Genomic DNA, 19482 nt, shown 5'->3' with positions numbered 1-19482 from the left:
TAAAGAAACAAAAAATAATAATCTCAAACTCAAATCCCAAAGAAAGACAGAATTATATAGGATGAAGATTTCCCTTCCAAGCTGAGAACCTACCAAACATGGCATTTCACATCATTCTGGCATTCTCACAGAGAGGATCAGGCAACCAGGCTGGTACTTAGTTCCAACAGTTTCGTCCTCACATCTTTTCCTACTCATTCTCTTTCAGAAACACTTTTAGCTGTTGTCAAGAGGAACAAGTGCCCACATTATTTTCTATAAGCTTTCACATTCAGTAGTTGTTGCTGAACAGCTGAATTCCACTGAATTTTACAAAGATCTCTTTAGCAAAATTTATTGAAAGTGGACGGAGCTGCAAGAATTCCCATCGTTCAACAATTTCCCATTTTGAAACATATAGATATTTTTTCCTTTGACTTCTACATACTATCTAAATGGAAATCAAATAAAAGTCATGTTAACAATTTTTACAATATCACAATGCTGTTATATATCATGTTTTCACATTTGTTCTGGATGTGAGATGCTCCTTTGTGTTCAGGTCTGGCCTCAGAAGGATAATGCAGCACTTGGGGATGAAGATACAGACCAGCAGACCAGCACTGGAGGCCAGGATGGAGAAGACCTGGACAGCCACCGTGTATTTCCCTTTGGTGCTCATGTAGGTGGGCACAAAAGTCACCCAGACACTGCAGAAGACCAGCATGCTGAAGGTGATGAGCTTAGCTTCGTTGAAGGCCCCAGGCAGATTCCTGGCCAGGAAAGCCACCATGAAGCAGATGGCAGCCAGGAAGCCCATGTAGCTGAGGGTGACGTAGAACATGACAACAGCCCCTTCATTGCATTGCAGGGTGATCTCTCCATGCTGAGAGTGGAGGTCAGAGTCAGGGAATGGGGGAGAAACTCCCAGCCAGATGGAACAGATGACAATTTGGACAGCAGAAGAAGAAAGGATGATGGAGTTGGCCAAGCTCTTCCCCAGCCATCTCTTCATTTTGTTTCCTGGTTTTGTGGCCAGGAAAGCCAGCACTACCATGACGGTTTTGGCCAAGAGAGAAGAAATGGCAACTGAGAAGATGATGCTGAAAACCGTTTGTCGGAGAAGGCAGGTGGCTTTTCTTGGTTGACCAATGAAGAGAGCAGAAGACAAGAAGCAAAGCAGGAGGGAGACCAGGAGAATGTAGGAGAGGTCCAGGTTGTTGGCTTTGACAATGGGAGTTTCTAGGTATTTAATGAAGGTGATTAAAACAAGACCTGTGGTTAGGAACAAAAGTAGGGCAAAAGAGACCAGGATGATGCCCAGATGTTCTTCATAAGACAGGAAGGTTATAACTTTGGGGATACATTGGACGCTGTGCTCATTAGGATATTTATCATCTGGACACTTGGTGCATTTTTCAGTATCTGAAAAATAAAAAGCAATATTTCCTTAATATTTTGTTTTTTAACATTGCAAGAAATACAGTTTTTGGACTACACCTAATTCCAGAAACATTTTCCAAGATGTATTTCTAAACAATTCCATTAAAAAGAGATAAAACTGATATTTTAAAAAATGTAGCTAAGTACTATATGAAATTGAGGGAAGTCATAGGATGCTAATTATTTTCAGTGCAATGTGTAGAATCTTCATAGGAACCTACATTATTAGAGGTTAATAATGAATCCTAACATCTTTTTAGGCAAACATCCTGAGTCCTGCCCCATGGCAGTTAAAGGGACTTGGGGGATGCCTACAGTATCCTGTAACATCTGGAAGCAATATGGAATTAAGGAGAAACGTTCTAACAGTGAGAACGATTAACCAGTGGAACAGCCTCCAGAGGTTTTGGGTTCTTCAATATTGGAGGTTTTTCAGAAGAGACTGGACAGTCACTTATCTGAAATGGTATAGGTCCGTGATGGCAAACTATGGCATGGGTGGCAGAGGTGGCACTCAGAGCCCTCACTGTGTGCATGTGTGCCATTGCCAGATGATGTTCTGATTTCCAGTGCACATGTCAATCTTTGCAGGCACTGGAGCACTGGGAAACTGCCTGAAAAGAGCCTGAGAAATGGTCCAGAAAGCAGCCAAAAGAAGTTTGAAAGAGTTTTCAGGCCATATCTCAAAAACTCCCTGAAAATGCCCCCCTCCCCCCAATAGCTAAAACAGGCATGTAAGTGCTGGACAGCTGGTCTTTAGATTTCTGGTGCTCCATCACTTGCACCTGCATGCACATACATGTGTTTGGGCACTCAATGCTGAAAAGGTTCTCCATCATTGGTTCTGCTTTTTGAGTAGGAGGCTGGACCAGAAGACCTTCAAGGTCCCTTCCAGCTCTATTTTAATTGTTTGATTGATCTATATGACTGGCAGAATGTTTGAGTAATGAGTCCCCCCCCCCATTACCATCCACAACACTACATTATGGACCTTCTCAGTGATTCTCAAGGAGAGGCCAGTATACAGTGAATTGCAAAGTCTTTCAGAAGGTAGACCTGGAAGAATTCATCAAGTTTCAAAGATCTCAGATGTTCATAGAAAGGTAAACTTAGCAGCATTTATTCAAACTAATGTTTGCCCAGTCTTCCACCCCCTCCATCTGTTCCCAGCCCTCCTTCAAAGTCTTTTTGATTTGCTTCCTTTTAGATAAGAAATTCTGCAGGTTAAAAATAAAAATTCAGGTTTGCTCCAATCTGCCTTTTATCTTTTATTTTCATGAAAATGTTCTGGATTGGTCCAGTTCCACAAAGCCTCCCATTTTCCTCAGTGTCACCCACCTTCCTGAGTGGAGAAGGTCCCCTCCAGACAAGGAACGCAGTCGTAGCAGCAAACTGGTTCTCCTTCTCGAGCCCTCTTGACCAATCCAGGATGACAACTTTCCACACATTTGGACTCAGGCAGGGACTAAGCAGAGAAAAGAGAATGTGTTAGGAAATATGGTAGGACTCTCCATCCATAGAAAACGGAGGTAAAAATAGATGGAGAGAAGTAGCCTCTGGTCTTCACTGAGGTAAACATGAAACCTCTGACTTCTTCTGAACAGATGCAGGAGGTATAACAACCAGCAGATTCTTCATTTAATTTAAATTCCTCCCTTTTGCTTGAATGTAACATTACAATAAAGCACTTTTTTATTCAATAAAGTCTGGAGGGATGGAATTGCAGAAAAAATATTTAAGCATGATGATATATTCATATTAAAACTGAGAATAAGGTTTTAACATGAATAAAGTAAAAGGTTTCAGGGAACTTTTATTTCATTCAGGTTTTTTAATGTAGAATAAAACTCTGATGAAGAAAGAAATCTCTGACCAGTAAGATCTTGAAAGATTCCCATAAAACATGGCAAAGCTGCGCCACTTAGGTCCTGTCTGTTGAAGAACTTCCATTAGATGACACCAACTGCCATGAAAGGCCAACCACCCTGGAGACTCTAGGCTTTCCCCACTTGAAATGGGACCTCAGGCTTTGGAAAACAGAGAAAAGGCAGCAAAATTTCTCCCACCTTATTGAGCAACTTTAGCCGTGAAAGAGCATCTTGGTCGATAGAAAGTCTCTGCCTTTCAAAAAATGCCAGAGTCTCTTCCTTGGGATCCTCCTTGGGGAGAACCAAGTCACTTCTAATGAAAAGATCTGCTTTTATCTCTCCATTTTGGTCCAAGTACAGTTTAAAGTGTGAAATATTCCAATATTCATTCTTCTCCAGAAAGGGATGAAACTAGAATGGGAACATCCATGAATTTGAAATACAGAAAACATTGTTTCTTATCCCACATTAAGTATTTCTTCTACAATTGTCTAATCTCCAAAGATGGTTAAATAATACTGCCATTATCTTCAAAAGTGAGTGAAAAAGTTTGAGAAAAATTTGTCAATCATATACTGACAAAATATAGAGAAAATATAATTGACACAATTGGTCAATTATAGGGAACATTCTAGAGCAGATGAGAAATAAAATGAATAGAGAGACAGAAAAAGATGATTCATAAAGTCTTTAGAAACCACAGGTAGATTCCCAGAAAGCATGGGGGTTTATCAAGAAGAAAGGTGTCAGGCTCATCATCTCCCTTGTCATCTCCAGATATGCTAATTCTACTTGATTGTAATGCAACATTAACCACATTTTGCAAATCTGAAAGAACAAATGTCTCACCAACTCTTTTCTCAGACTGAAAAGTTAGCAAAGATCCTTTCTGAGTTTTGTTTTCTCCCATTAAGCAGCTGCAGGATTCTCCCCTCTGATCTGATCCTTCCCTAGGCAGTCTCTCTTCTCCCCATCCCTAAAGTCATTCTCAGATACCATTACACTTCCTAAATACCATATTTTTGGAGTATAAGACACACTTCTTCTCCCCCCAAAAAGAGGGTGGAAATGGTGGTGCATCTTATACACTGAATATAGCCATTTTTGGCCTCCCTAAGGCCAGCTCCATGTGAAAACAGGTGGGCAGAGGGTTTGGAAGGTCTGCAAAGGGATCCTGGGGGCTGAGGGAGGACAAAACCTTTTTTTTTCTTATTTACCTTTTTGAAATATTGATGTGTCTTATGCACAGGTGCATCTTATAGTCTTAAGAGTTGTTAACCTAATCCTTCGCCACTACTTCTCTGGTAATTTTGAACTGCTAACAAGAGCTTACAAAACATTTGTCAGACCAATCCTAGAATACAACTCACCTGTATGGAACCCACATTGCATATCTGACATCAACACAATTGAGAGAGTCCAGAAATATTTCACAAGAAGTGTTCTTCGCTCCTCTTCTCACAACAAAATACCTTACTCCGCCAGACTTGAAATTCTTGGTATAGACAACTTAAAACTCCGTCTTCGTTCTGACTTAATTATAGTTCATAAAATCATATACCAAAATGTCCTACCTGTTAACGACTACTTCACCTTCAAGCGCAACAACACACGAGCATGAAATCGATTTAAAGTAAATGTCAACCGCTCCAAACTTGACTGCAAAAAATACGACTTCAGCAACAGAGTAATCAACGCCTGGAATGCACTACCTGATTCTGTGGTTTCTACTCCTACCGTGTTTCCCCGAAAGTAAGACAGTGTCTTACTTTCTTTTTATCCCCAAAAGCCCCACTATGTCTTACTTTCAGGGTATGTCTTATATTGGAAAAAAATTGTCGAATTTTTTGTTTTAGCCATAAAATTAACATTTATTAACCACCTGAACAGTATTGTATTCACCACAAAACAGCAGATGATACCCCAGTATGCCAGTGTGTATGTTTTACTGATGTATGATTAATACTGTGTGCATTACCGTATTTTAAGCAGGAGGCGGCAGTGACAAGTGCAGGGGACGGCGCAGTGACGTATGGAGAGGGGGACGGTGCGGACGTGGGCAGGAGGCGGCGCACAGCTAGATGAGAGGGAGGCGGCAATACCCCCGTGTTTCCCTGAAAATAAGACATATGTCTTACTTTCGGGGTACGGCTTATATTAGCCGACCCCCCTGAAACCCCCGATACGTCTTACAATCGGGGGTGTCTTACTATCGGGGAAACAGGGTAATCCCAAAACCTTTAACCTTAGACTATCTACAATTGTCCTCTCCCTCTTTCTAAGATGTCTGTAAGGGGCATGCATAAGCTCACCACTATACCTACCGTCCCTGTCCTATTGTCTTCTTTTGTTACTTTTTATCATTACTTAGCTAATTTTTAATTTATACAAATTACCACCCTATAATTGTTTGACAAAATAAATAAATAAAATAGAAAGAAAAAAAAGAAAAAAGGAAGGGAGGGAGGAGGAAGGAAGGAGGAGGGAGGGGGGAAATAAATAAATAAATACGGAGGGAGGGAAGGAGAGAGGGTGGGAGGTAGAAGGAAAAGGAAGGAAGGAACAGAGGGAGGTTGGGTTGGAGGTTAGGGAGAGAGGGAGGGAGGGAAAAATGAAAAAGAAAGTAAGAAACAAAGAAAGAAAGAAAGAAGAGGAAGGGAGGAAAAGGAAGGAAGGTAGGTTTGGAGGGAGGGAGGGAGGAATAGGATGAAAGGATGGGTGTGTGTGTGGAATATGAAGAATAAAGAGAGGGGGAGAAAGAAAGAAAGAGGAAGAGAAGGAAAGAAGAGGGAGGGAGGAAAAGGAAAGAAGGAAGGATGGGAGGGAATAAACAAACAAACAAAGCAAGAAAGGGAGGCAGGAACAGGATGGAAGGATGTGTGTGTGTGGAATATGAAGAATAAAGAGGGGGAGAAAGAAAGAAAGAAAACAAAAGGGGAAGGAAGGAAGGGATAGAGGGAGGGGGAGGGAGGAAGATTGGGTGGTAGGGAGGGAAAAATGAAAAAGAAAGTGTTGTGTTTGGGCTTGGGCCAGCCGTTGCTCCCACAGAAGGGAGAGATGCGGCACAAAGTGAGTGCGAAAGCCTGGCTGACAGCCAGGAAGATGTGGCAGACAGCCATGAGGATGAGGCCACTGGTTCAGAGGAGTTGGCAGACAGCACGCAGGACCCAGCAGACAGCCGAAGGGATTTGGCAGGCAGTCACTCAGACAGTCTATCTTCCTTGGATTCCTCTGCAGACCAGTTCATAGACATGCATAGCCGAAGAGCCATGCAAAGGCGGGTTCAAGTAAAGGATTATTACCGGTGATAAGAGTAGCACCTGGGCTGGGTGTGGTTCTTATACTGAGGGCTGGGTGTGGTTCCCTTAATGAGGGCTAAAGGTGTAAAAGGGAACAGAGGCAAAAGGCAAACTGTGGCTGTTTATCTGTGTGCCTTGGTGGTTCCTGCTGTGAAATTACTGTTCCGTGCCTTTGGATTTCAACCCAGCCTTGTCAGGCACGTAGGAGGTGAAACCTCTGGGACTTGCTGTTTGCTCTCGAGTCTCCAAGATTCAAAGGACTCCTGAAACATTTCTGCTCCATGCAGGTTGTCTTTGTTTGCTTTTTCCTGTGTTTTGTATGTGGGCTGAGTTACGTCTTGCACTATCGTTTATTCCTGACAAGAAGGACTGTTTTTGTTAACCCTTTTTTGTTTGTTTAAGACAAGTTTTTCTGATTAGAACAGCACGAGTGTGTTTGATTTCTTTTCCTTGGACTGTTACTAATTGCCTGAGCCCAGTCAAGCAGAACAGAAAGTAAGAAACAAAGAGAAAGAAAGAAAGAAAGAAGAGGGAGGGAGGGAGGAAAAAGAAGGAAGGATGGGAGGGAGGGAATAAACAAACAAATAAACAAACAAAGCAAGAAAGGGAGGCAGGAACAGGATGGAAGGATGTGTGTGTGTGTGTGGAATATGAAGAATAAAGAGGGGGAGAAAGAAAGAAAGAAAACAAAAGAGGAAGGAAGGAAGGGATAGAGGGAGATGGAGGGAGGGAGAGAGAGGGAGGGAGGAAGATTGGGTGGCAGGGAGGGAGAAAGAAAGAAAGAAAGAAAGGGGGAAGGGAGGGAGGCAGTGATGGAGGAAAAGGAATTAAGGAAGGAAGGAAAGTTTAATGGGGGAGGGAGGGGGAAATGAAGAAAGAAAGAAGGAAGGAAAGAAAGAAGGAAAGAAAGAACAAAAGAAAAAGAGAGAGAAACAAATAAACAAAGCAAATGAAGGAAGGAAGGAAGGAAAAGGAAGGGAGACAGGCAGGAAGGGTGGGTAGGAGGGAGAGAGGGAGGGAGAAAGAAAAGAAAGAAAGAGAGAGGGGGAGGGAGGAAAAGGAAGGGAGGAATAAGGAATGAAGGAAGGGAGAGATGAAAAAGAGAAAAAGAAAAAAAGTAGAAGAGAGAGTAATTTTACTGCCTTTCTTTTTCTCAGGGCTACCACATATTTTCCAGGGATTTACGTGCATTCAGTGTTTATAGTCCAGAGCATAAATATGGGTGTCTTTATTCAGTACATCAGGTTGCATAAGCCCAGCTTAATGCGCTATTCCATTCCATGTTCAGCCACATCAGCCATAACACTAACAACTGTTTTGAACAATATGCAGGTTGGATTCTACAAATGGCAATTTTATATGTGAAATGATGACTGAAATATTTCTGCACCTCTATTGGTTCTCACTGTCAGGAAATGTTTCCTTGGTTTTAAGTGGCTTCTCTCTTTCTTCTGTTTCCATCCATTGCTTCTTGTTTGGCCTTCTGGTGCTTTGGAAAATACATTCCCCCCCTTCTGTCTGGCAGCCCCTTAAAAGCCTGTTGCCTCTCACACTCTTGGGCAAAGCATGGGAGCCATTTCCTCTTTTCAGGGGTCCATGAAAGGACATCTCAAGTATGGAAAGTTGGAAAAAAGGTGAACGACATTTTTGCAGAACTGTAGATTCATTGAGGCTGAGTGTGAGAAGGAATGGCTGGGAGGGGAGGGGCCAGGCGAGGCACTCCTTGACGTGAGTGACATTGAGTTGGCCACATCCACCCAGTCACATGACCACCAAGCTTCACCTGCTGAATCACATGACCATGAAGCCACTCCCCCCCCCAGTCATCATTGCCAAGCCATCCCCAACCAGTCACACGCCTGGTAAGCCACTCACACCCAGTCACATGATCATCAAGCCACACCCACAAAATAAGCCACGCCCACCAAGTGATATTTAAAAAATTTGGAACCCCTCCCTGGCTTTGGAACCATTATTCCCTGAGTAATTAAATTGGGCAGATCCATTGAGGTGGTTCCCCTCCTCCTCTGGATTCCTTCTCCAAAGGATCTAAGATTCATGAATCCATATCAGGACCCCCCACCTGCCATGGCTGCAGCCCTGGAGACCCCAAACACTTTTCTCCCTCCTTCCTTCTCCTCCTCAATCTGGGGGAATAGGCGGCATTCAAGACATGGGCCAGAGTCTTCGTGAGGCTGTAATAATCATAGTCATTTCCGATCGCTATTCTGTTCCATTTTTCCTGGGTCTCCAGTGGGGCTTTCTGGGTGCATCTTCTGCGGCCTTTCACAGAAAAGACGTTCTTTGAAAGAAAAGAGAGAAAATAATAATCTTGAAACTTTTCTTCCACAAAGAAATGGGGTTCAAAGGCTTCATCATTTGGCCTTTTTTTGAGCAAATAAGCAAACATCAAAATGCTGTGGACGTATTTGAGAAGACTGTGCTTGTATATTATATACATTGCAAAAGGTGTGAGGATCCAGACTTTCTCTTCAATGAATCTCGGCAATCGCCTGAATGTTAAATGGAAAGGAAGAATTCTGTCCCAAAGGGAATCAAGTTCCAGGAAATGAACAAAGACATTGACTTGTCTCCACTTAGAGAGGGCATCCCTGAGGGAGGCTGTAGGTTCAGTTGTTGAGAATTGTTGTGTTATAACCACACAAATTCCATTCCTGACAAGCACAGGAGGGAAAGTCCTCATGAAATTCTCTCCCTTCTCTGTCTCTGAAGCAAAGAGGCCAATCAAGGTCCATCTGAAATGGAGGAGCAGTTGGACAATGGCTGGGTAGTGGATCCCTTCTTTGGGCTTCATCTGGTGGGAAAAGGGGAATTTGCTTTTATCACTCAGCGCCTCTGGAGCATTGAAATAATTGATCTGAAAAAACAATGAAAAGGCTGTATTATATTTGGGGTCTGATCCAATCCAAAATATTAGATTTTAATAAATCCAGCCTGCCTCTCATGAATGTATTAGAACAATTTGTAGTTAGACAGTGTTTAGAATATTAAAGACAGAATATTAGCAAGATTGTATAATAAAAATGAAAAATAATAAATTTAAAAACTGTAAACAATGTGAATAATATTACCGTATCACCTCTACAATTTACCATAATTAGATTAACACATTGAAATACTCCAATAAAGGGCCTATTATAACTTTTGAGGATTGGTGCATCTTTTTCTGTTTCTGTATCCCAGATTTTTTCTGGAGGGTTCTTTTTAGTTTCTTCTCCAGTTATACAACAAGAGGGAGACCTCAGTTCCTAATACAATTTGTCAGTTGTATAATCTAAGATTTCTCTTTAATTGAACCTTTGTCTCTTTTCAGAGACTGTCAGTTTCCATAGATTAAATTTTATGCAAATATCCATGTTTTCTGAATTTAGACAAAGCAGCAGCTGGAGTCCTTTTACCCACCCCAAGATATTCCCCAGAGGCTGTGATTGGGTTGGTTCTGCTAGTGATTTCTCTCTCAAGCTCCAAACATCAGATGGATGTAAGAACATGGGGGAAACCTTGGCCTCTTCAACTTCGATAATTGGGCATGAGGAAGGGGGAGGTTTTCATTTAAGCACCACTTTCACTCAGGCCCTTTCTCTCACTGAGCTCCTTTGATGATGAGGGTCCCAGATTCAGTCTCAGAGAAAACAACCCCAGGTAAGGAAAGGTGTTACACGCTCTATTGGCTGACCAACAGTGGCTACCATGTCATTTTCCAAAGACTGTAACTTTTCCAACTAACTAACTAACTAACTAACTAACTAACTAACTAACTAACTAACTAACTAGATGAATGAATGAATGAATGAATAAATATAGTATTCCAGACAAGTAGCTGTCTAGTCTCTTTTTTAAAATCTCCAGTGTCTTTTTTAAAATGCTCCAGGGTTGGAGCACTCACAACTTCTGCAGACAAGTTATTCCACCGATTAATTGTTCTAAAGGTCTCCTTAGTTCTAAGTTGCTTTTCTCCTTGGTGTCAGTGCCCCAAATAGCATCTGAGAAATAAATCAGATTCCAGTCCAGTTCTCTCATCCAAGGTTCGATTTATTAACAGAGCCATGTTAGTTACACTGTAGCCATCACGATACTAACTTCCTTCCAGTACCCACCCAGGTAAAGGTTCACCCCTCCTCCCCACCCCCACAGGTTCATCATGAGGACCAGTTTGGTTGAAGGGATTCCACCGACCTCCTCCACCGCTGCAGAAGAAAGGATGACCTTGGACTCCAAGAAAGGAATTTGTTGTGGCTAGTAACTTTCCCTCTCATACAACTACCCCTCCCAGTAACTGTTTCGTCCTCTCAATAAGGAAGCTGATGCAAGGGAACAGGCAACTCTCTTTATTAAAAGCAAACAAGGAACAATGATTAAAGTCTCAGGTACAGCCCTGGCCACACCCGGCACTATTTCAGACAATATATGATTAATAACATGCATTATTTGTTATAAAATCTATGTAGCTTTTAACTCTACCTGTAACATTCTGTTTCTTCTGCAACAAATGCATTTCTCTTGAGTTTAACAAAGAGGATCATGGAAAAAAATTTAGCCACAATTTGCTGTTAGCTGCCCTGAGTCCAAGGAGAAGGGCAGCATAGAAATCTAATAAACAAACAAACAAACAATATCTGCTAGTCCATTTGGTCTATAATTGCTAGAGTCCTTTTTATTCCTCATTTTAGATAGATAAAATGCTACTATTGCCAACTTCAATCCAAGTGGACAGGGCGAGTCTTATTTATATGTGAATATGAAGATGTCAATAGAAGCCCCAACAACCAGGGATGAATTTTGATGAATTAAATAGTTGGTAGAATGTCTTCTCCTGGGATTGTACGGCTTGCATTTCAGACTTTTTATGATTAATCTCAACATGAACATAATGGGATAAAATATTGAGATTTAGGCTAATATGGAGAAAAGCAGCTCCTGAATTCCATGGAGAAGACATGATTGCATCTATTGCTCACCAACCACTCACTTTACTAGATGGAGAAAAACACACACAAACCTGTGGGACTTTGTAGGTGCCTCCTAATGTTGACATCTCGATGGAGATTTCCCTTCTAGCTCCATTAAGAAGACCCAGAAGATTGTCCATCCTTCCACAGCCATAGTTGGGGACATTGACTTCTCCAGTGGAGAGAATGTCCAGCAAGGCATCTGAAGTGCGGAAAGTGCTCCAATAGTTGTCATGGAGGTTGTAGCCCAGTGTGAGGTTGTGCAGGAACTGGGAATTCTTGTTGATCAGTTGAATGTTGAAAATTAATAGCAAGGGATAGTAAAAACTATTAACATCCCTATTGTAAAAAAAAGTGTGATTATAATCGATAGCAAGACCAAATACTTCTTTTAATATATAATCCTCCATAAGCCTACTGAGCCTTAAGCCAGCATTGAACCAAAAGCAGTGATCAGTTACACAAATATGGAAATTGGCTGAGGTACGGCAACTACAACTGATTCCACCACTAGTTTAAATAAAATTCATTATTCAAATGATAAATTGATTGAACAGAGAGAAGAAAATAATCTGCAGCCCTTTCAGGTTTTTTCAGCCTTTTTGGATTTGAGTCTTTCACAAAATCAGACAAAAGAGAGAAGCCGTGGAAATAAAAATCATTCTGGAAATTAGACATATTCCCCATCCCCAATATAGGAATAAATGGGGAGAAAAAACGGAAAATAAGGAGAGTGTTAGAACGGAGGGAGTGCACCTCCATCACCCGGAATGACTTACGGATCATGGAAAACAAACTGAAGAGAAGGAGCCACATTGAAAAGCAACTTTGTATGCAATTTTTCCTCTCCATTGGTGACCATACCAATGAGATGGTCTCCTGGGCTGTAAAGGCTCTGTGTTTGTTTTCCATCCTGGTGCTCCAAACTCCTCAGGCATTTCATTCTCAGCTTCCCAGGGACTGGATGGGACACAAGCAGCATCAGAAGCAGAAGCAAGAGGTCCATAATTAATGGGGTGACTCAATCAATCTCCTTCCTGTTCCTAAAGAATAATTAGAAGAATTCAGAGGATTCTCAGAAGGTGGAATATGATGCAGTTGATTTCCTGATTGAAACACAGCTTCACCTGGAAATGAGAGAGATGTACATGCAATAGCACAGATTCTGCCTGTCCCCAAACTCCATATTTCTCTGCCCAAAGTCTCTCCTGGAGGATTCAGCAAAAGAGCAGACCTGAAACGCTGATCATAATTCTCCCTCTCAGGAGAGATCCCTGGATAATTCAACTTTTGGGAATTCTCTGGAGAGAAATGAAAGGGAAATAATCCCCATATGGCTCATAATGGCAGGGGCAGAGATGGAATTAACTTGGTCATCTCGAATTGAGAGGCTTGGGAGCTCCATGCTTGAAACTGACCCCGGAGGGAATACACTGTAACTGTGGCTGAAGGAACAAATAAATCTCAGATCTGTTGGCATGAAGACAAAATCCCAGGGGCCAGTTAATGCCAGAGCATCTCACAGATCTGAAATAGCTGCCTGCTGAGTTTAAGCCAACATGTATTTAACTTTATTTTGAACTTTAAAGCTCAAAGGCTCCACACAAAAGGGCTGATGCAACTTTAATGAAAAACTAGTTACCAAAACTTTGCAGAGTTAAAAAAAAACTTTCTCTCTCTCATATATACACACACAAAAGGGCTGATGCAACTTTAGTAAACTTTAAACTTTTAAAAAACTTTGCAGAGTTTTTAAAAAAACATTTCTCTCTCTGTCTCTCACATACACACAGACACACAAACCCAGAGAGAAGTTAAAAGAAAACTAGCTAGTTTAGCAACCTGAAGATGAGTGGACTTCAACCCCCAGAATTCCACTGTCAGCACTCAGGGACCTTCCTCCCCTGGGCCTTTCCATGCTTTAGCTGTTCTTCTCGCTGCCTGTATGGTGCAGTCTGTGCTCTGGCGTTTAAATCCTAACTGGCCTCCTCAGGCAAAGACCCATCTGTTGTTGTTTTTTTAGGCTCATTCTCACAAGGACTTTTGAACATCTTTATTTGAAGAAACACCAGTCTTTTAGCCAATGATTTATTTGTGGGATTGTTTGTTCTCTTGCCAGGTGTCATCCTCTTGTGGGTAGAATGGAAGAAAAAAACACCTGTACACCTATCGTTTTGACTGTGTTGCCCAAGTGGTCCTAGTCTTTCATTATTTGATTCATGTCTTTCCCTGTGTCATTTGTTCCCCCATGGATCACCAGTAGGGGGCAGTAGTCAGTGGGCTTTATTATTTTGGTAAGGTTTTGCGATAGGTCAGATATTTTAGCTCCAGAGAGGTAGCACACCTCTCTGGTTTATTTTATTTATTCGATTTTTATGCCGCCCTTCTCTTTAGACTCAGGGCGGCTTACAACATGTTAGCAATAGCACTTTTTAACAGAGCCAGCATATTGTCCCCAACAATCCGGGTCCTCATTTTACCCACCTCAGAAGGATGGAAGGCTGAGTCAACCTGGAGCTGGTGATGAGATTTGAACCACTGACCTACAGATCTACAGTCAGCTTCAGTGGCCTGCAGTACAGCACTCCACCTGCTGCACCACCCTGGCTCCTGGTTTGATTGTCTGAACTCTAGATGGTAGGTTCAGTTCCCCTGAGAATTGAGTCACCCATCAGCAGCTTTCTCCTTTTCCTTTTGATTGGGTTGGTGTGGGGCAGTGGTTCTCAACCTAGGCGTCGGGACCCCTTTGGGGGTCGAACGACCATTTCACAGGGGTCACCTAAGACCATGGAAAAAGACAAATTTCCCCTGGTGTTAGGAACTAAAGCTTCTTCAGAGTCTTCGGAGAGGGGCAGTATACAAATCTAATTTATTATTATTATTATTATTATTATTATTATTATTATTATTATTATTGCTATTATTACTATTATTACTATTGTTGTTGTTGTTGTTGTTGTTATTATTATTATTATTATTATTATTATTATTATTATTATTATATTCTGGTGCCTTGGAACATATTTTTACAATCTGACCAATCAGGCATTTACAGTAGGGGTGTCCCTCTGACCTTCCTGCCAATCAGCTTCAAGCTCTTGGGAGAATTGGCACTGGACTTATGGTTGGGGGTCTCCACCACATGAGGAACTGTATTAAGGGGTCACGGCATTAGAAAGGTTGAGAACCACTGGTGGGGGGGTGGGTATTTTTCTTTGTTGCAGTAGTGTCTGGTGGTGCAGTTTTATTGTGCTTTCTTGCTGGTGATTCTTTGTCAATTATCTGTGGGTTCTCTTGTGTGAGGAGTCCCAGGTATTTGTTGCTTGTAGGCAGTGGGTTTGGGAGGGGGCTGGTTGGAATTGGTAGTGGTTTTGTATTTGGTCTGTTTTTCCTTCTTGGTGTGACATGTGTCCATTCGTTTTCATCCTCTGGGGCAGAGATGGGGAACCTATGGCACGGGGGCCACAGGTGGCAGGTGGAGCCATATCTACTGGCACATGAGCTGTTGCCCTCGCTCAGCTCCAACATGCCTGTGTGTGCCGGCCAGCTGATTTTTGGCTCACATAGAAGCTCTGGGAGAGGTTTTTTTGCTTCCAAAAGTTGGGAAACAGGCCATTTCCATCCTCCAGAGGGTCTGTGGGGGGGGAATGGAAATTGTTTTTGCCCTCCCCAGGCATTGAATTATGGGTGTGGGCACTCGCGCAAGCAAGCAATGCTTTTTTGGTACCCAAGGAACAAAAAGGTTTCGCCATCACTGCTCTGGGGAGTTGATTCTGTTTTGCTCCTCTGAGGTGTTGGCTCTACTAGGAGTTTGTTGGACTTTCTCATTTTGATGTTTGTGTTTCAGAGTTTTTAGGTTTTTCTCTAGGTTTTCTATTTTTTCCTCAATAAGGTGGATTAATTTACATTTGTTGCATGTAAAGTTGAGGGCAGAAGTGTGTACACACAGCACAATCTGCAAATCACCATGAAGTCAGTTTCTTCCTCATCCTTGTGTGTGGTTGGTTGCAAGGTGGATGTGGGAAAGTAGAATGTCTTCCAGAAAGCCGTTAAAACCTGGCTTTTCCAGCAGGCCTGGAATTAGGATTGACTGCAAGTAGGAATGGTTTTGCAGGATATTATTGTTTTTATTTCATTGCTGATTTTATTACTATATTTTTATCATTGTTGTATTTATGATTATTGTTAGCCACTCTGAGTCCTATTTGGAGTGAGCAGCATAGAAAGAAAGCAAAGAAGGAAGGAAGGAAAGAAAGAAAGAAAGAAAGAAAGAAAGAAAGAAAGAAAGAAAGAAAGAAAGAAAGACAGCCGGCCAGCCAGACACCTTCTGGTTGTCATAGCGGAAATAGCAAAATTGGATTTTTATATGCATAACTACAAACATATACATGAAATTCCATGTAATATTATTTCAGAGATTCAAGTAAAAAAGCCCAATGAGTCTAATTTCTCTCTGTTCTTCATAATTGACAGGAACACAACAGAAAAATCTCCAACTAATTGCAGAAAAGGAAGAGCTCTGCAAAAATTTGCAATAAAGACTGAGAACTTTTAGATAGCAACCCCACCGTTTCTTCCAGAATTTGATATTAAGTTCTTGATAGTTTCCCCACCCACCCCCGAACAAATATTCTATACTGTCATAGTTCAACATAACATGAGTTTTTATTGATTAGCTCTTGAGCCATATCAAAGTGCAAAGTTCCAGAAACAAATAATTATTAAAATTTGATAAAACAATTTAAAATTGAATTTAATATAATATAATTTAAAATGAAATTGGAATACAATACAATTTAAAATGAAGTTGGAATAAAATACAATTCTAAAATTAAATTGAACAAAATACAATAATTTGAAATATAGATAAGATATGACAAAATTATAATTTGATGTTTACATAAATAAATAGAGAACTGGTGCGGCCATCCACTGAGAGCCACAGTTCCGTGGAGACCCTGCAAAGTGACCTTGTTCTTCTTTGGGGGTCTGTGTATGGTTTGGCCTCTGCGTTCAGGGTGTTGCATCACCAGAACCACCATCTGAAGATGAGGAGGCGGCCTCCATCACTGCAGAACCCCCGTACAGCAATCCATCAATTCCCACATCACCATAATTGATGAATGATGTCAGACATTTAGATATTAGAATATTAAAATGCTTGGAAATCTGCAAATTAGCCATAGAAATTCATGATAAAGAGGAAACAGAATTTTATAAAAGTGGAATAATTGGTATAATTGGTTGGAACAAAGACACAAAGTTAAATAGTAACAATAAGGGAAATAAGGTGGAAGATGAATAGATGTAGACAAGACGTTATGAGATAGAGATAATTGTAATGGGTTGGATTTTAATGAATTATGTGAATATAGATGTTAATGAACAAGTGTTATTGATACACAGAAGATATACTGATATGCAACATTGCTAAATGAATATTAATTTTTACTGTTTAGGTCTTGTGTTATTTAATGTTATGTGGTGTCTTTTGAAAGTTGGTTTTATACATATGTATTTATATGTTTTTAAAACTGTTCAATTAAAATTATTTATTTTTTTAAAAAGTCTGTGGAATGAAAAGAAAAAGCGAGAAGTGGAAGACCTTGGAAAGATCTTGGGCTAAATGACTTGGGGAGGGAGAGAGAAGGAGAGAGAGGAGGAGGAGGAAGGGAAGAGAAAATACAGGGAAGGGAGGAGTGGTGGGATTTAGGTGGTCCGCCCTGGTTCAGGAGGTTGGGAGTTCGATCCTAGGTAGAGGCAGATGTAGGGTATGCTGCTTAGACAGGGATTTGGACTAGATGACCTGCAAGGTCCCTTCAAACTTTGTTGTTGTGGTCATCTGAGCCGGCTGAATTGCCTGGCCCTGCCCCCTCCTCCTGGCCCCGCCCTGCCTCACCCCTCCCCTCCCCTCCTGAGGGTCCCCCACATCAGAAAACGACCTGTCTCAAGATCCCGTGGATCCCTTTGGCTGAAGCAGTGGTATTCCCCGCCGATTTCCTCTCTGCGCCAAGGAATCATGGAAACGCTGCTGTGTCCAGAATGGGGCTTCCTCAAAATTAGCAATTGGGAGCAGCCAGAAAGGACCAATGAGAATTCTCCCTTCTGCCACGTCATCCGTCTCCGGGCAGACTCTCCCTTGACCCCCTAGAGAAGAGAGTTCCGCCCAGAGAAGAAGCCCCAGTTGGTTCTTCAGGCCAAGATCCCCCCTCCCTCCTCCTCTCACTTTCCCCGTTTCTTTCTCTCCTCCTTCAGGTGAAGCCACAGAGGACTCTGTCCAGAAACCGATGACGCTCGAGCAGGGAGAATTCCCATTGGTGCTGTGCCTCGTGCTGGCCCCTCCCACCTCCAACGGCCGAGATAAACGCTTCTTCGTGACACCCCCCCACAACGCAGAACCGCGGATTCTTCTTCAGGGACTGGAAGCATCTGGGTGGACAAACACTCCCCCGCGTGCACACACACACACACACACACACACAAAGAGAGAGAGAGAGGTTTCATTTCACAGATGTTCACCCCCCGGGTTAATTTGCATATTCCAACCGTGGAACAAAAATCGCTCCTAAAACAAAAGTCTTGAGGGGCTTCAGCTCAAGGGGGGGTTCATGGCAACCTTGGAGGGGAAGGTGGACTTCCTCCTGCCCTCCCCCCATCCATCCATCATGCAGGGGGGCTGCAGTGGTGACTGAAGGGGAGACTCAGCCCCACGGCCAGCGGGGAGTTGGGGGTCTCAGAGAGCTGACTGAGGAGTCCCCGGCAGTGGTGGGATTCAAAGAATTGAAGAGACGGTTCTGTATCCTAATGAGGATTTTAACTATAAATAACACCCCCTCCCTCCCTTCTACGGCTGCCTGCCATCTGGTGGGACCCCCTTCCTGGGGATGCTCCTCCAGGCCCTTCCCTCCCTATTTTGAAACAGACAAATAAATAAATAACAATCAAAAATGATAAAAAAAACAATCAATCAATCAAACAAACAACAAAAGAAATTATAATATCAGCAAACATTCAGTATTTCTGCATTGCTACATCGGATATTTCATGAAATCCTATAATAATATACATAGTAATTAATTACGGTAATATTCATATGATTTCATACAATCACAAAATCCCTATTCAAATCATTCATCAATCACAGGTGATTTAATGCTTCGGATGATAATGAGTCTCTTATTGGCTTTACTACTTTTATTCATTTTTCAACACTACATAGTTGCCCAGCCTGGTTGATGCTCTCGGGACCAACTATATAAAATACACACCATCCTCATTCTGATATTCTTAAATCTGGTCTTCTCTATAATCCACTTTTCTCTCTGCCCCTGAACTCGACTCCCTCGAGTGAAGACCAGGGAGTCTCTGCCCGGAGACCGATGACGCTGAAGGAAAGTGAATTCCCATTGGTCTTTCCGATTTTCTGGGCCCTCCCTATTCCAAACTTCCAAGCAAACGCTCGGCCTCTAGAGCCGAGTGGCCGCATCCGCTCCCTCCCTCCCGAAAGAGCCGCCGGGGCTTCGGGGGTTCCTTGCACAACGGACCTCGCCGGTTGTAGGCGGCCTTTCTCGGCCCCTCCGGCGTTTCTCCGGCCGGGCGTCGCCTGAAGCCCCATTCTGGGCTGGGCAGCCTCTCCGCCATCCCTTCGCTTGGCACAGAGGGGGAACCGGCGGGGAATTCCACTGCCTGAGCCAAAGGGATCCCGGAGATCCTGATACTTGGCTTTTCAGCCCTTCACTCCTTTCCCTTTCTGTCCTATCTTCCTTTCCCTCCCCTTCCTTTCTCTTTCCCTTTCCCTTTATTTTCCCTTTCGTTTCGTTTCCTTTCTCTTCCTTTCTTTTTATGTCCTTCTTCTATCTTCCTTTCCTTTCAATTTCTTTTTCATTTCTTTCTTATCTATCTATCTATCTATCTATCTATCTA

General features: G+C 42.3%; 1 protein-coding gene across 1 annotated transcript; it reads right to left on the bottom strand.

Moving 5' to 3' along the window:
* Positions 1-493: 493 nt before the first annotated feature.
* LOC139155138 (vomeronasal type-2 receptor 26-like) lies at positions 494-19200 on the bottom strand. Its single transcript, XM_070730222.1, has 7 exons — positions 19104-19200; positions 12794-12860; positions 12424-12579; positions 11610-11898; positions 8673-9467; positions 2761-2887; positions 494-1404 (listed from the first exon to the last, which is right to left on the bottom strand). Exons 1-7 carry the CDS (start codon positions 19198-19200, stop codon positions 494-496), a joined length of 2442 nt encoding a protein of 813 aa, XP_070586323.1.
* Positions 19201-19482: the final 282 nt, after the last annotated feature.

The sequence above is a fragment of the Erythrolamprus reginae genome (genome assembly GCF_031021105.1).
Source record: "Erythrolamprus reginae isolate rEryReg1 chromosome 13 unlocalized genomic scaffold, rEryReg1.hap1 SUPER_13_unloc_11, whole genome shotgun sequence".
Taxonomy (NCBI): Eukaryota; Metazoa; Chordata; class Lepidosauria; order Squamata; family Dipsadidae; genus Erythrolamprus; species Erythrolamprus reginae.
Note: the sequence above shows the minus strand (reverse complement) of the source record. Positions and strands in the feature narration are given on the sequence as shown.

Excerpts from the sequence above, each read along its gene's own strand:
- LOC139155138 (XM_070730222.1), bottom strand. The coding sequence starts at position 19,200 with ATGGCGGAGAGGCTGCCCAGCCCAGAATGGGGCTTCAGGCGACGCCCG. Across the intron at positions 2,888-8,672 it reads CAGGGCTGCAGCCATGGCAG|TCCCTGCCTGAGTCCAAATG; the intron begins GTGGGGGGTCCT and ends TTCTCTGCTTAG. Across the intron at positions 1,405-2,760 it reads GACCTTCTCCACTCAGGAAG|ATACTGAAAAATGCACCAAG; the intron begins GTGGGTGACACT and ends TTTATTTTTCAG.